At 46.1% G+C, this 14,117-nt stretch overlaps 1 protein-coding gene across 2 annotated transcripts in view; it reads right to left on the reverse strand.

Annotated features, from left to right (window-relative positions):
- Positions 1 to 14,117, reverse strand: part of Myom1 (myomesin 1) — a 137,162-nt gene that overhangs the window by 102,546 nt on the left and 20,499 nt on the right. For both annotated transcript variants that reach the window (XM_004635793.2, XM_023720381.1), the window contains exons 3-5: positions 13,022 to 13,162; positions 11,389 to 11,638; positions 8,677 to 8,834 (exon numbers count right to left, since the gene is read on the reverse strand). In XM_004635793.2, coding sequence (XP_004635850.1) covers positions 8,677 to 8,834; positions 11,389 to 11,638; positions 13,022 to 13,162 — 549 coding nt within the window. The remainder of the gene's footprint in view (positions 1 to 8,676; positions 8,835 to 11,388; positions 11,639 to 13,021; positions 13,163 to 14,117) is intronic.

Here is a 14,117-nt window from a genome sequence, read left to right on the forward strand (position 1 = left end):
TGGCCAGCTGGAGAGGTGTGAGGTTCGAACTCCAGCAACCTGAGGCTGACAGCTTTGTGGAAGCAGCCACTTAAAGGCCTGAGCTAGGGCCAGGCCCCCAATTTTGATTAATATGAGTACACAATATAAACTAGGAGTAAACATGGAACTTAATCAACCATTGCTCTTCCTGTCCTGACTATTTCTGCCCTACCGAAACTCCCAACCCTTGGGGGTACTTTATCACTGCCTCAAGATCTTGACTCTAAACTTCCTATGTGCTTGGCTTAGGCTGGTCCCTTTCTGCAGGTGTACTAGGTAGGGGGCAAGGAGTCAATCTCCAAAGGAAACTTATGCACTTAATTATGTTATATCAAAACCCTGGGTGATTAATTGTGTACTTTCCTTCATGTGAATCATAAGCCTGAGTCCCCAGGGGGTCCATGGAGACACACACGTGCCAGGCTCTGCTTTGCAAGCCTGATGTGCCTTTGTCAGTGGGCAAGCAGTAGATGGCTGTGCTCACCCATGGACAGTAAACGCCTTGCCAAAGTGCTTTCCTATCTTCCATAATATTTACATGAAAATCTTGAACTGTTCACAAAAAAATAAACAAATACTGTGCACATGTTTTGAAAAAAAAAGCCAGTCACTAAAATTTACATAGCATAATGCTTGCTTTTATTTAAAAGTGCAGGGGCCAGGGAGATGGCGCAGTAGAATAAGCACTTCCCTAGCAAGCGCAAGGGTCTGAGTTCAAACCCCTGTTCTGCCAAAAAAAAAAAAGTGCATAAGCTAAAAGGTTATCTAATGTTGCTGAAAGTCAGGATTTGAAATCCTGGGGTGGGGTGGGGCACCCGCAGGAGGTGTCTTCCTTGTTTGTTTGGTTTCTTGATTTGAGTGCTGGTGAAGTGAATGTGCTCCATGGATACAAATTCACCAGAGCGCTACATCTTTGTGTAACAAACACTGCTTGTGACTATGTTATACTTCCGTCAGGAAGCTCAGACGTTGTCATAACACAGAACAAGACTTTCTGGTGTTGGCTGTCTTTGTAGGAGAAAAGCAAATATTCTTGCTGCTAACATTCTTGTGTGTTGCTAAAATCAGTGCCACTGTATTGAAAAAGCAGTTGACTTAAATGATTTATTCTTTCTCTCTTTATTAGTCCACATTTGCAGTACATGATGTGCCCATTCCTTGTGTGGCTGATGCATGAATTAACCTCTTTTATTTATAGATTAGTCAGCAGCCATGGATGCTTTGATACAGCCATGAAAAGCCAATATACTTCCTAAAGCACATCATTTGTTTTTCTCCTTTTTAAAATGCATTACTCAGGGCTGGCCAATTATCTCAGCGGAATAAAGCGCCTGCAAGCAGGCACAGGGGCTGAAGGTTTGAACCCTGGGCATGCAGTGCCGGCCCTGGCCCCCAGGCACATTGAGACAGCAATTGAGACTGGGTATGGTGACGTGTACCTATAATCCCAGCTCTTGGGAGGCTGAAAACAGGCGGATCACTACGAATCCGATCTAGTAGTGAGACCCTGAACACCCTGTAGCCCCTTCCCTAAGATACAAAAAATAATATAAATAAATAAATAAATAAACATGCATTGCTCTCCTGCACCTAGCAAACCCCAACTCACCCTTGAAGAGTGAGACCCAGCACCACTGATTCGGAGGACCCCTGCTTGAAACCCCAGGCAGCGGGAGTGGATCCCACGTCTGAGTCAGTGACTTGGTTCACAAGAAAGATATCAATACATATCAAGGGAACAGTTACATAAAGATAACATGTATCAAATGACAGTTGGACCGTGCCACTCTACCAAGTTGTGAGTCCCTTGAAGGTGGGGATGACGTCTGGTTGTGCCTGCTTCCATCCCGCACTTGGGAAGGATAAGTCAACAATATGAGGCACACAATGGTCAAGTCCAATTGGACAGAAGTATTGTGTGACATAATGGAATAGGTAAGTTGCAAAACACCATTTGGAAGCTTCATTTTTTTAAAAGGAACAGAGTTCAGGCAGGTACAAGCTTCCTCATGTGCGTGCTTCTAAGGGAGTGCATGGAAGGAAGGAAGCTGGGGCTCTCCGAGCCTTGCTGCCCTTGTTAAGAAGTGGAAGGTGTTAGCCCAGCCCAAGAATCGAAGCTGCTCGGCAGCTGTGGCTGTGGGGCCACACACACGCAAACACACACACACACACACACACACACACACACACACACAGAAAACCTCTGTGGTTGGTGCCACACTACTTTCTGCCAGCCCAGAAGCGGCTTCCATTCCACTCTGCCAGCCAGGAGGACTCCATCAGATGAGCTGCGAGCTCCTCCCAACCTCCCCCACACCCCTCTGTGAGCGTGGCAGGAGAGAGCATGTTCCCAGGCAGCTTCTCCGTGCTGGCTTAAGTCACTGTGGACCTGGGCCTCACAGGCTGGAGGGCTTTCAGCAGCTCCTCTCGGCACTGGAGAGCTCGCAGCACTAGCATTGTGCCACGCCCTGCCCGACAAGCAACTGACACTTGGGCTGGCGTCTGCTCAGCAATGCCGTCCATGCCCCTGTGAAGTTTGAGCTGAACCAGTATTTTGCGGCTCCCAGGGTTGCATCACCCGCCCTGCCACCCAGCCCTCCTCGCCTTAGCACCTTCGTGCCTCCCCGGCTGAGCACCCACGGGTCTTCTCCTGTGACCGCCTGGCAGAGAAGCTAGGTTGGAGGCACACGTAACACTTTAGCCACAGAGCTTCTTGTCTTTCCTCGGGGCCACTAGATGCTAGTGAGGCAAACGCTTGTCTAAAGGAATAGGAAGGATTAAGTCTAGAAGCAATTGCAGTCTATTTTGCAGTGCATTTCACTTTAGAGGCCTTCAGGTGTGGGGTCATTTGAGATCTGTGTCTTCAGGATCGAGTGAGAAAGGAAAGGATTTTTGGTCCGCTTCTTATACACAGCTTCTTATTTCTGGAACGTGAAATTCCAAACTGGCCTGCCATAGGCTAATTTTGGAGGGCAATAATCCCACCCAGGGGCTGTCAAGAGCCTTTGTGCCCCCAGGGAGTGCTCAGATGGCCATCATCTCGGGTACTATTTTTAGGTAGCCTATGAACATGCTGTCACTCGGTGATTCTTTTTCATTTATGTGCATAAAACACATACTTACATTTATACTGCCCTTTCATACAAATGCTGTTTTAACTGACTTTAGTAACGAGGGCTTAGAAGGAAAGCCCTTTGGCAGTGTAAAATATGGCAGGCAAAAAGGCTTCATGATACATTTTTTTATCAACAAATAATACATATCAAAATGATCTTGAACATGTTGAATCTCATGGGGTTGCTGCTTAGAATCCAATCTTAAATCATGAATAGCTACTACCCACTCCAGCAGCCAGTTACCTGAGAGAGAGGTCTGTCCCATTAGGATAAATTTGGGAACTCAGTAAATAAGAAAAATCTAAAATAAACCTCCAAATCCTTATTTTGAGATATTGTAATAATTTTTAGGGCTGGAAGACAGCTCGGTGGTCCAAGAGCCTACCTGGCAAGTGTAAGAACCCAGGTTCAATCCCTGGTACGTCATGCCATGCCAGCCCTGAAAATGGGAGTTGCGGCGCATGCCTGTAATGCCAGCACTGGGGAGGCTGAGACAGGATGATCACTATGAGTCTGAGCTGTGTGGAGAGACCCTGTACCAAATAAATAAATAAATAAAAGATTTTTAAAAAATTTGTAAATAACTTGTTAACTTTTAAGACAGGGCCAGGATGACCTTGAACTCACTATACAGCCCAGGCTGGCCTCATACTTGTGGTGGTCATCCTGCTTCCGCCTTCCACGTGCTGGCATTTAGGGTATATTACCATGTCCTGCTGTTAACTATTTTAAATATAAGCTATTTTCTTACAATTATATAGTAGCAACTGTTAAATTTAAATATATGCTAAACTAATTGTTTTTCATGTACTTTATTTTTTTAAATGTGTTGGTACAGGGCCTCACTACACAGCTCAGACTCCTAGTGATCCTCCTGTTTTCAGCCTCCCCAGCACTGGGATTACAGGCCTGCACCACTGAGGCTGCCTCAACATTGCCTGGGGTGGGACCAGCTTAGCATGTGGTGACAGGGATCAAACCCCAGTCCCTGTGCTTGCCTAAGCAGGTGCTTAGAAATGAATCTTATAGACAGATATACAGCTACTTTCTCTTAATTTAATGAAAAGAAAGATTTGTACTAATAGTGCTTAGACAGGATATCATGTCTGCATCTTGTACTATGAATAACTACTACGAAGACACAATATTCAATGTATTAATTATTGTAACTGTCCTACTAACCTGTTTCGAAACTGTCTTGTTGCTATTTCTTTCTCAATAAAATTAATAAAAATAAAAAAGAAATTAATTTTATAAATCTATATATTCTGCCTTAGAATTAAGACAGTGATTCTACATAAATTCTCATAATTTGTAAAAATAGAAGCTTTATAAATCTCTGGAATCTTCCTAGGACACATTTTTCATATTATTTTAGTCCCAGGCTATAAAATATATTTCTTTATGACACATTTCTTCAGGTGCTTGCTGGACAGCAACTTTCAGGCCAAGGTGAAGCATTCGAGTCACACATGGTGAGTGTCACTTGGGCATCTGGGTCAGGATCCACTCGCAGCTCCCGCGCCCAGGTGCTGGCCTTGGAGAAAGCCTCTCCTACTTCCAGCGAATGTGCTTCTCACAGCTCCCTGCGGCGCAAGCAGGATTTCCACTCGCAAACGTGACCTAAGCTTCGGGGTAGAAGTCCAACTCGACATGGCTCTTTTTAAAAGGGCAAAACTGAACAAGTCTCACCTTCTCTCCAAGAGAACCTTTTCTTCTCCTCTACTTCACATAATTTTAAGTCTGATGAGGTCATACACTTTTATGCTCCAAAGCCAAAAAGCACAAAGGATGGCTCCTTCTCGCCCACTTCATCTTCCCTGGACGTCATCTGCTCTCTGTAGGTTCTTACGCTCCTTCCGGAATTCCATTATGCAAATAAATTATGTTTCTTTTTAAACTAGTAAATTATCATATAAATGTATTTTCCACGGCACGGACATTTTTCCTTTTCTGCTGACAAAGCCCCTGGGGTCGGCTGCCCCCTGCCCGGTGTCCCCGCCTTCCGAGTGACTGGGAACAGATCGGCAGTCTCTGCGCAGGGCCTGGAGGGGCTCAGCGCTCACTGGCCAGCCCGGTACCCCTTCGATAGACGGTGGTTCCCGTGTGCCCGGTGGGAGAGCAGTTACTCTCACCATTCGCTGGCCTCGGGGCTCCCACTGCAGTAGCCAGCGGAAGCCTGGAGCCGAGCTCCCCCACCACCCAAAGTTGGGGCGGCCTGGCTCTTGGACCGTGCGCAAAGACCTGACTGCGTGAAGTGCTGGCGGCAGGATGTGCTTCTCCAGCAGCGCTTCACCCCTGCCGCTCCGGAAGGCCCTCCCAGGGTTTCTCTCATCCTTGAACTCAGCGGGCACCCAAAAGTGCCAGCTCCTGGTGTGGGTGGCGGGTTCCCGTTCGCTGAGGGGAAGATTGCTCACAGCCGGGAGACTCTGTACCCGTTTTGCACAGTGAGCTACAACACCCAGGAGTGGGTGTTGAGCCAAAGGCAACCAGCGTTGCAAGGGCCGTAATCCCGCACTGGGGCTCCCCCTAGAGGTGAGTCTACGTGGCAGCAAGAGAGACTTGAGTTTCAGGCTCCCAGGCCGAAGAGGCCCTGGCCGGGCCTGGAGCCTAAACTGTACTGCTAACCTTGGGTTCCCATAAGCTTCCTGCCCCACGAACCTGGAACTGACTCTGTACATTGCCATAGCGAATTGTCAATCATCTGCAAGTGATTAAAAAAACTTCGGGGCAGATCTTGCTCTCAGAAACAGATCAACTGGTGCTTCGCCATCCCTGCTTGCAGAGCTTCGGAGGCAAGGCTGTCTGTGCAGTGCTCCAGGCAGACCCTCTAGGACAACTGACTGCTGAGGCTGGCTGGGGGCTGCCTGTCTGTGGCGACACCGTCTCTGCTGTCTCGCTCAGTGGCTGAGAACTCAGGCTGGCTGGTGACACAGAAGTCATCCCTCCAAGTGCCAAGAGTGTGTGCGGCCTGCAAGAGGCCGCTCCAGGAAATGAACCGCCTCCCAAGCCTTCGCGGGACAAAGCAAAATAAATATTTCCAAGCCACACACGCAGGACGTAGGGGCCAATCATCACTCTTCTCAACTCTGTTAAAGATGATGAATGAAAAAGGACAATATTTCTCTTTTTGAATTTAGCAAGAATTCTAAAGGTTGCAGGTTAGGACTCCCATATTTATTTTTTTCTGGGGATTTAAAATATCTTTTTGTTTGTTTTTAAGTCACTTCTTTTTCCAGGCCAGTAACGCAAGCATTAGTTTAATCTCTGAGGTTGAATTCTGTTTTCCTGAAATCAATCCGGTTTAATAACAGCAGCAATGAGACATGGCTGGGATTTTTGTTCCAGTTGCTGGGCATGTGACAGAATAAAAGGACCTTTGAGAAATTAATCCAGTATTTATCTACCAGAGATGACTTTGTATCCTTTTGAAGTTTTTTTTCTTTTTCAAATATCACATTTAATGTTTTCGCCACTGTGAAGATTATCTTTAATTTTTAAAAAGCAGAAGAAAGATAAAAAAGTGTCATAAATATGTTTACTCAATGAGGGACTCTTCATTTATTATTAATGTATTTTAATTATGAAATAAGAACTTTTACTCACTAAATAATATCTTGAGGCTTTCAATTTGTCATGGCCTGTGGATTTCCACAGGAAAGTTCAGGTTATCTTTTTCAGGTGGGAGGGAATTCAGCTTTAAAATTCATTTGTTTGCAGGGAAAGGGCGGAAGCCGGGGCCCACTCATGCCCGGCAGTGCGGTTCCACTGAGCTCAGCTCCCAGCTCCCTCTCAAATTTTTAGAAGTGACATTTCTTTGAAAGGCCACAGAAGAGTTTGTAACTCCTTTTCAGATTTCACACTTCGGAACTGACTTTAAAACTTCATTTTTTCTGAGTTATGTTCTCACACTTCTCAGCTTTGTTTATCTTAAATTATTTGCCATAATAACTCATATCCATCTTTGGTTTTCATTCTTTAGTTTTCAGATTCAAGAACCTCAAAAAAGTTTACATACACAGAGAAACTGTAAGTAGATGGAAAACTATAGAAGGCAAACTGCTGTCACAGGCAAAGTCTTAAAACCTTAGCACCTGCTCCTTGAGGACTCTGAGCCGGTGGACCGGCTCATCACACCAGCCGCCTCCGCAGCGATGCGCCCGCAGGTGTCCTCCAGACATTAGGGATAAAGCAGGTGGAAGACAGGCACAAGGGAGCAGCGGCGTGTGCGCGGCACTCGGACAGCGACGATGGGGCGCGTTCACCCGAAGTGCTGAGCCTGGCAAACAGCTCGAGCACACCCGTGTCAGCAGGTAACATGGAATCGTCTTTTCGAGTGGGCTCCTGATGTTGGAAAGGGCGGCTCTGCGGCTGAGGACGCCAGAGGCCCTGACAGCTGCAATTAGACCTCCGATGGAGGGAGAACCTCTCTTCAGGGAGAGAGGGCACCTCGGGGCCATCAGAGGAGCCTGCCCTCCAGGTCCTCTGGATTCGCAGTCAGAAGTGACCCTGAAGGCAGCACGTGAGGGCAGAGATGGGAGCCCTGGGGACGACAGTTATTTCTTTCTTTTTCTTTTTTCTTTTTTGTATTTTAGAGAAGGGTCTACAGAGTGTTCTGTTCAGATCAGACTCGTAGTGATCCACTTGCTTACAGCCTCCCAAGAGCTGGGATTACAGGTGTGCGTCACCACACCCAGTCTCAATTGCCGTCTCAGCGTGCCCCAGGGACCAGGCCGGCACAGCAGACCCTGGGATAGAACCCCAGCCCCTGAGCCTGCTTGCAAGCACTTTAATCCGCTGAGTTATTTGGCAGGCCCCGATAGTTATTTCTTAAGAAGCAGTTTCTGGTGGGCCAGGTAGCTCAGCAGATTAAAGTACTTGCTTAAGCAGACACAGGGACTGGGGAGGTGGGAAGAGTGGGGGTGGGAGTGGGGGATAGGAGGGGTGGGTGGGTGGCTGTTGCATCCCTTGCCCTGCTGGCGGTGGTCCCAGGGCGCACTGAGAGGGCAATTGAGACCGGGTGTGGTGACGCCTGTAATCCCAGCGCTTGGGAGGCTGAAAACAGGAGGATCACTGAGTCTGATCTGTACAGTGAGACCCTGGAGACCGTGTATTAAATACATAAAAAAAAAGTTTCCGCTTATGAAACCGTACCACATTGTAAAGTTCACCTCTGGAAGCAAAGCTTTACCTAATGGTCCTCAGTGATTACTGACATGCTTTGGTTTGTAAATAGGATGACTAAAACATAACGCCTGAGCAACATCCATCACTCCTGAGAACCTTTCTAAGCTCGCAACGTCTCCCCGACCCTTGCATCTTACAATTCTCTATTCTCCACCAGGGTAAACAGAGGTTATGGTAGCAGAGTGAGCGTAACGTGAGGGCAACGTACCACGTGAGGGCAACGTACCACGTGAGGGCAACGTACCACGTGAGGGCAACGTACCACGTGAGGGCAACGTACCACGTGAGGGCAACGTACCACGTGAGGGCAACGTACCACGTGAGGGCAATGTACCACGTGAGGGCAACGTACCACGTGAGCCGGGGCTCTGGCCAGCCCGCCACGGAGCAGTGCAGTTTCACGCTCTCCTTCTCCCACACCGTGTGAGAGCGAGGTTTGATGATGAACTCCGGAGCATGGAGAAGATGGTCCTCATTTAGCTTGCCGTGATAGGCCTGGGTCTCTTCTAACTGGAACAAATAAAACATCACCCCAAATCTACTAAGCCAAAGGAACTTCTGGGGCTAAAACAACAGGTAGAGGCAAGCATTTTAGGTTTTTTATCTGATTATTTTTGCATTTGCATAACACACATTGTCTTCCCCCTCTTTTAAAGACAGATGTAGGGCTGGTGAGATGGCTCAGTGGTCTAAAGCACCTAATTAGAACAAGCTTAGCAAAGCACAGGGACCACGGTTCAATCCCCCAGCACCACATGCCAGCCAGCCCTGCCCCCTGGTGGGCCGAGCTGGCCCCACACACAAAATAAATAAAATACATAAATAAAATTAAAAAAAAAAAGACAGATGTAATTATTTAACATTTAATATTTAATATTCTAAACTTGGGCAAAATTTCTAAAGTAGATTTTCAAGGTTCTTCATTAGAATCTTACTTTCTTTAAAATCTGGAATTCCATGAGGTTTAAAGCTTGTTTACTTTTCACTCTGTTGGTTCTTTCTTTCTTTCTGTATTTGGTACAAGGTCTCACTACGCAGATTGGACTCATAGTGATCCTCCTGTTTTCAACCTCCCCAATGCTGGGCTTACAGGCATGTGCCACATACCTGGTTGTGGTGGCTGCCTCAGTGCACCGAGGGTGGGGCTGGTGCGACATATGGTACCAGGATCGAATCCTGGTCCCTGTGCTTGCCTAAGCAGGCGCTTAGTCCACTGAGCTATCCCACTGGCCAGTTTATTTCTTTTGATGGGGAAACATTTTTAATCAACTGTTCCTCAGACAAAAGATTTATATCTAGAACATACAAAGAATTTTTCAAAATCAGGTCCCCAAAACTCAAAGAACCAATTCAAAAATGGGGCTCTGAAATGAAAACATACTTCTCAGCTAAAAAAAATACAAATGGTGAATAAGTATATGAAAACATGTTCAACATCATTAGTCATTTGAGAAATGCAAATTAAAACAACACTGAGATTTCATCTCACTCCACAAAGAATGGCTGTCATCAAGAAGTCAACCAATAACAAATGTTGGAGAGGTTGTGGGGGAAAAGGAACCCCTCTCCACTGCTGGTGGGAGTGCAGACTGGTGCAACCAGTGGGAATCAGTGTGGAGATTTCTCAAAAAACAAGGGTCGGAGGTCCCATTCAACTGAGCTATTTACCTTCTGAGAATTTTCCCAGAAGAAGAGAAAACATAACACCACAGCAATATATGTGCACTCATGATTACAGCAGCACAACTTGTCATAGCTAAATCTTGGAAACAATCCAGATGTCTACCAACCAAAGAATGGATAAAAAAGATGTGGTATGTTTATGCAATGGAGTATTACTCAGCTATAAAAAAGATAAAGTTGAATCTTTTACAGGTAAATGGATGCAACTAGAGACCATATTCACAAAGGAAATAAATCAGATCTGTGTCTGTAAGCATCTTATTGCCTCCCTAGTGTAAGAAACTGGAAGAGTAAGGGCCGGCAAGATAGCTCATAGACTAAGTGCCTGCTTAAGCAAGCATAGCGAGTGGGGTTCGATCCTGGCATCACATGCCATGCCAGCCCTGCCCCTGGGCATGCTAGCCAGCCAGTGAGTCCGGGCGAGGTGATGCATTCCTATAATCCCAGCACTGGGGAGGCTGAAAACGCAAGGATCACTATGAGTCTGAGCTGAGTAGTGAGACCCTGTACAAAAAAACCCCCCAAAACATCCATTAAAAAAAAGAAGGAAGCTAAAAGAGTAAATAAGGTCCAAAATCTACCATAGATATTGTGAAAGGGAAAGAGACTGCTTAAAAGGAAAAAACAACTATGATGGGGGAAAAGAAAAAAGAAGGAATAGGAAAAAGATATGTACATATACACAAGATAGCTAAGGTATCTGTACTATTAATTTCTATTAGTTCATTGAAAGGAGCATTTAGTTTGGTCAGTTTTGCGTGCTTGTACCTGGAAAGCTGAGCAAGTACTTTGAAGGTAACTACATGCAATATAACAGCCACTGCTAATTACCTACCATCTTGTTTTGAAATTCTGTATCATTTTTATTGTTTTTTCCCTCTCTTTAAAATAATAAAATAAAATACAAGACAAGGGCGGGCCAAATACTCAGCAGATTACAGTGCCCGCTTAGGTAGACATGGTGGTCAGGGTTCACCCCCAGCCCGCAGTGCTGGCCCTGCCCCTGCGGTGTGCTGAGAGGGTGATTGAGCCTGGGTGTGGTGGTGCACGCCTGTAATCCCAGCTCTCGGGAGGCTGAACACAGGCGGATCACTAAGAGTCCCATGTAGTAGTGAGACCCTGTAGGTCCTTATTAAAATATAAATAAATAAAAATAAAAACAAAAACAGGAAAACTCCCTTAAGTTTAAAACCTTCTTTAGCCTGCACAAATTGCTGTCTCTCTCCTTTTCTTCAGTTCCGTCACTTCGTAGGCCATGTATGTCTTCATTTCAAGTAAATCAATCCTTATCTACACACACACACACACACACACACACACACACACTATGTGTCACATGTGTTTCCACTCTTGTGAGTGACATTAAGTTATCTGTTCTTACTGTTTTTCTCAGCGACAGGAGGTCTGCCTTTTCTCGGATGGTGGCTTCCCTCGACTTCTTTTCCAGGCTTTCCTCCCTTTCCAGCGTGGACGTGGCCTGTGTGGAGTGCGCGGACCTCTTGGATGCTGTGAGCTGCTTGGACGCCCTGATCCCTTCCTCACTGGCAAGGAGATTTCTCTGAGCTATGTAAGCAGCCGCTTCTTTAATTCTCTCTTCTTCTGTATCTGTAATTCCACTGACATGCATTTGCCTAGAACATAATAATAGCAGATCATGGATCCTACGGATTGCTAATTTTCGAGTACCTGAGAAGCACATACCTACCACTGAGCTGCATCCTCACCCCTTAAGTATTTGTCTTTTCATACAAAGTAAGAGAAAAGCAAGAGACAAACATCCTTTTCCTCCTCCCCTCCTCCTCCTTTTCCTGCTCCTCTTCTTTTTCCTCCTCTTTCTCCTCCCTCTCCGCCTCCTCCTCCTTCTCCACCCTCAGCATCTGCTGCCCTGTGTAGGTGGCCGTCACACCACTGCGAAGGGCTGGTTCTGGGCACACATACCTAGCATATTACACGTACTTCTCTGGAAGTTCATGTTCACGACTCAGGAACCCCAGATAAAAGGCTAAGCCCCAAATGTTATTTTCCCCTGGCCTTCTTATCTGGATGTAGGGCAGTTATCCCATAGGTCTCTGAAAGGAGTTGGAAATGGTAATGGAAAGGAGACCACAGGGCATGAGGAAGAGGCCACCAGCATCACCGACCACTTCCTGACCCCAGGGAGGACCGGCTTTCCGCACCACTGACTCTGGGAGGACAAGATTTGAGCACCACTGTGGTTACAGGGATGACCCTGCAGTCACTGTGACCCTGCAGAGCCAGGGCAGGCCAGGGACACGCCCGATGGCTCTTCCTGGTGTCTCAGACACATCTCTTTCAAGTTCCTTCCAACATTAGTACCACTGAAATGCACTTCTATGAGTGAGAGAGCTGGTGCAACAGAGTCGTGTGATTCAGTTTAGAGTTTATCTAGAAATAGATTAACAGTGATGTCTCTGTTGACCAGATGTGAGCCAGTAACTCACATTATGATTTTATTTACTCCTGGTGAATAATGAGCCAAGATATTTTTCAGCTACCTAAACCTATCATCTGGAGTTCTATTTTTTTTAAGCTCATTCAGCATTTTAGTCTTTTTATGGGCAGAGGATAATATTGGGAATTGAACCCAGGGGCTTCACTTTGAGCTACATCCCCAACCCCACCCTATCGCTTTTTTAAAAAAAAAAAATTATTTTGAGACAGTGTCTCAAGGTGGTAAGGGGCCCAGGCGTGGCTCAAACTTGTGATCTTCTTGCCTCCATTTCCAGCATGCTGGGACTACAGATGTTTTATACCCTTGACCCTTCTTTATAGCCCATCCCAACTAGTCACACAGGTGCCACTGTGTTCTTCTGTCCTGATTGGCTTCCTCTGTTTGCAAGGAGCGCAGCTTTCTTGGTGCAGGGCTGCGAGCGTCCTAGGAGCTTCTGCAATCAGAGTAGGCTGAGCGCTCAACAGACCGTAGCTCCCGTTACTCTCGGCACCACTCATTCCTGACTTCTAGCAGTCTACACAGAAAGAGAAAGTGCACGCACCTCCCGGAGTAAATGGGCACCATGTAGGCACTTGGCAGATTTTCCTTCTCCTCTCCAGATAGAAGACTGTGCTTTGCTCGCTTCGTTTTGGGGCTCAAGTTGGAAGAATAATCTTCTAACAGCAGACTGGAGTCTGTAAGTCTGAAATAAAACCCCAACATTAGACAGTGACAACCAATACACATAAGATATTCAAAAGATTGATCAAAGGAAGTTTATACCAGGACAGTTCTTCCAGAATCTTAGATCTCTAATACTATTATTTTTTAATCTTCACAAGTAAAACTGAGTTAGAAAGTTCTCATCTCAGGCCAGGGGCATAGCTTAATAGAATAAGCACCTGCCTGGCAAGCACAAAATCCTGAGTTCAATCCCTGGTACTGCAAACAAACAAACAAAAGTTTTCAAATACATAAATGCATTCTTTGACGCAAAACAAAAACAAACAAAAAAAGAGTGATCTTGTGGCCTTTCATCCCTTAATATTTCAAGGGGAAAAAACAATGTGTCATATTTTTAAGTAGCCTTTATTATTAAGTTAGTGTTTGATATGTAGGCAGTCTGTCCTAGAGGGTTTTAATTTTTCTTGCATCCAAATCTTTTCGGAGGGTAATGAACAATGTACACTTTTCTGGAAAAGGACCCCAGGCCATTCTGGTGTAGGGACTAGCTTCACAGAGTAAGATCTTAAAAGGTCTGTCCTTAGTGCAAGCATGTTGCTGTGTGGTTGAACCCCCAGGTCGGGGAGTACGGAGGAGGCACACCCCCGAGCCCTTGGGCAGTGTGTCGTCCGCCTGTGCACACGCTGGTGTGCACACTGCCTGGGAGGTCTCAGCCCAAAACTTTATTAGGGAAAGAAAACGCGAGAGCAAGATTGCAGAGTAAAAGGATTGATGGAACAAGAGGGGCAGTCTTGACCTACATAGCTCTGCATGGGAAATGTATGTTGGTATGAACATAACACAGGGCGGGTCGACTCCCCGGAGACCATCCATAGACTCAGGGTACAAGCCCCTGCCATGTGCAGTAATGACAATGTTAACAACAGGAGCCCACGCAGAGACTGTCCTCTCCTTGGAACTTTCCTGGAAACTTG

This window comes from Octodon degus, unplaced genomic scaffold, assembly GCF_000260255.1.
Source record: "Octodon degus isolate 3935 unplaced genomic scaffold, OctDeg1.0 scaffold00075, whole genome shotgun sequence".
Taxonomy (NCBI): Eukaryota; Metazoa; Chordata; class Mammalia; order Rodentia; family Octodontidae; genus Octodon; species Octodon degus.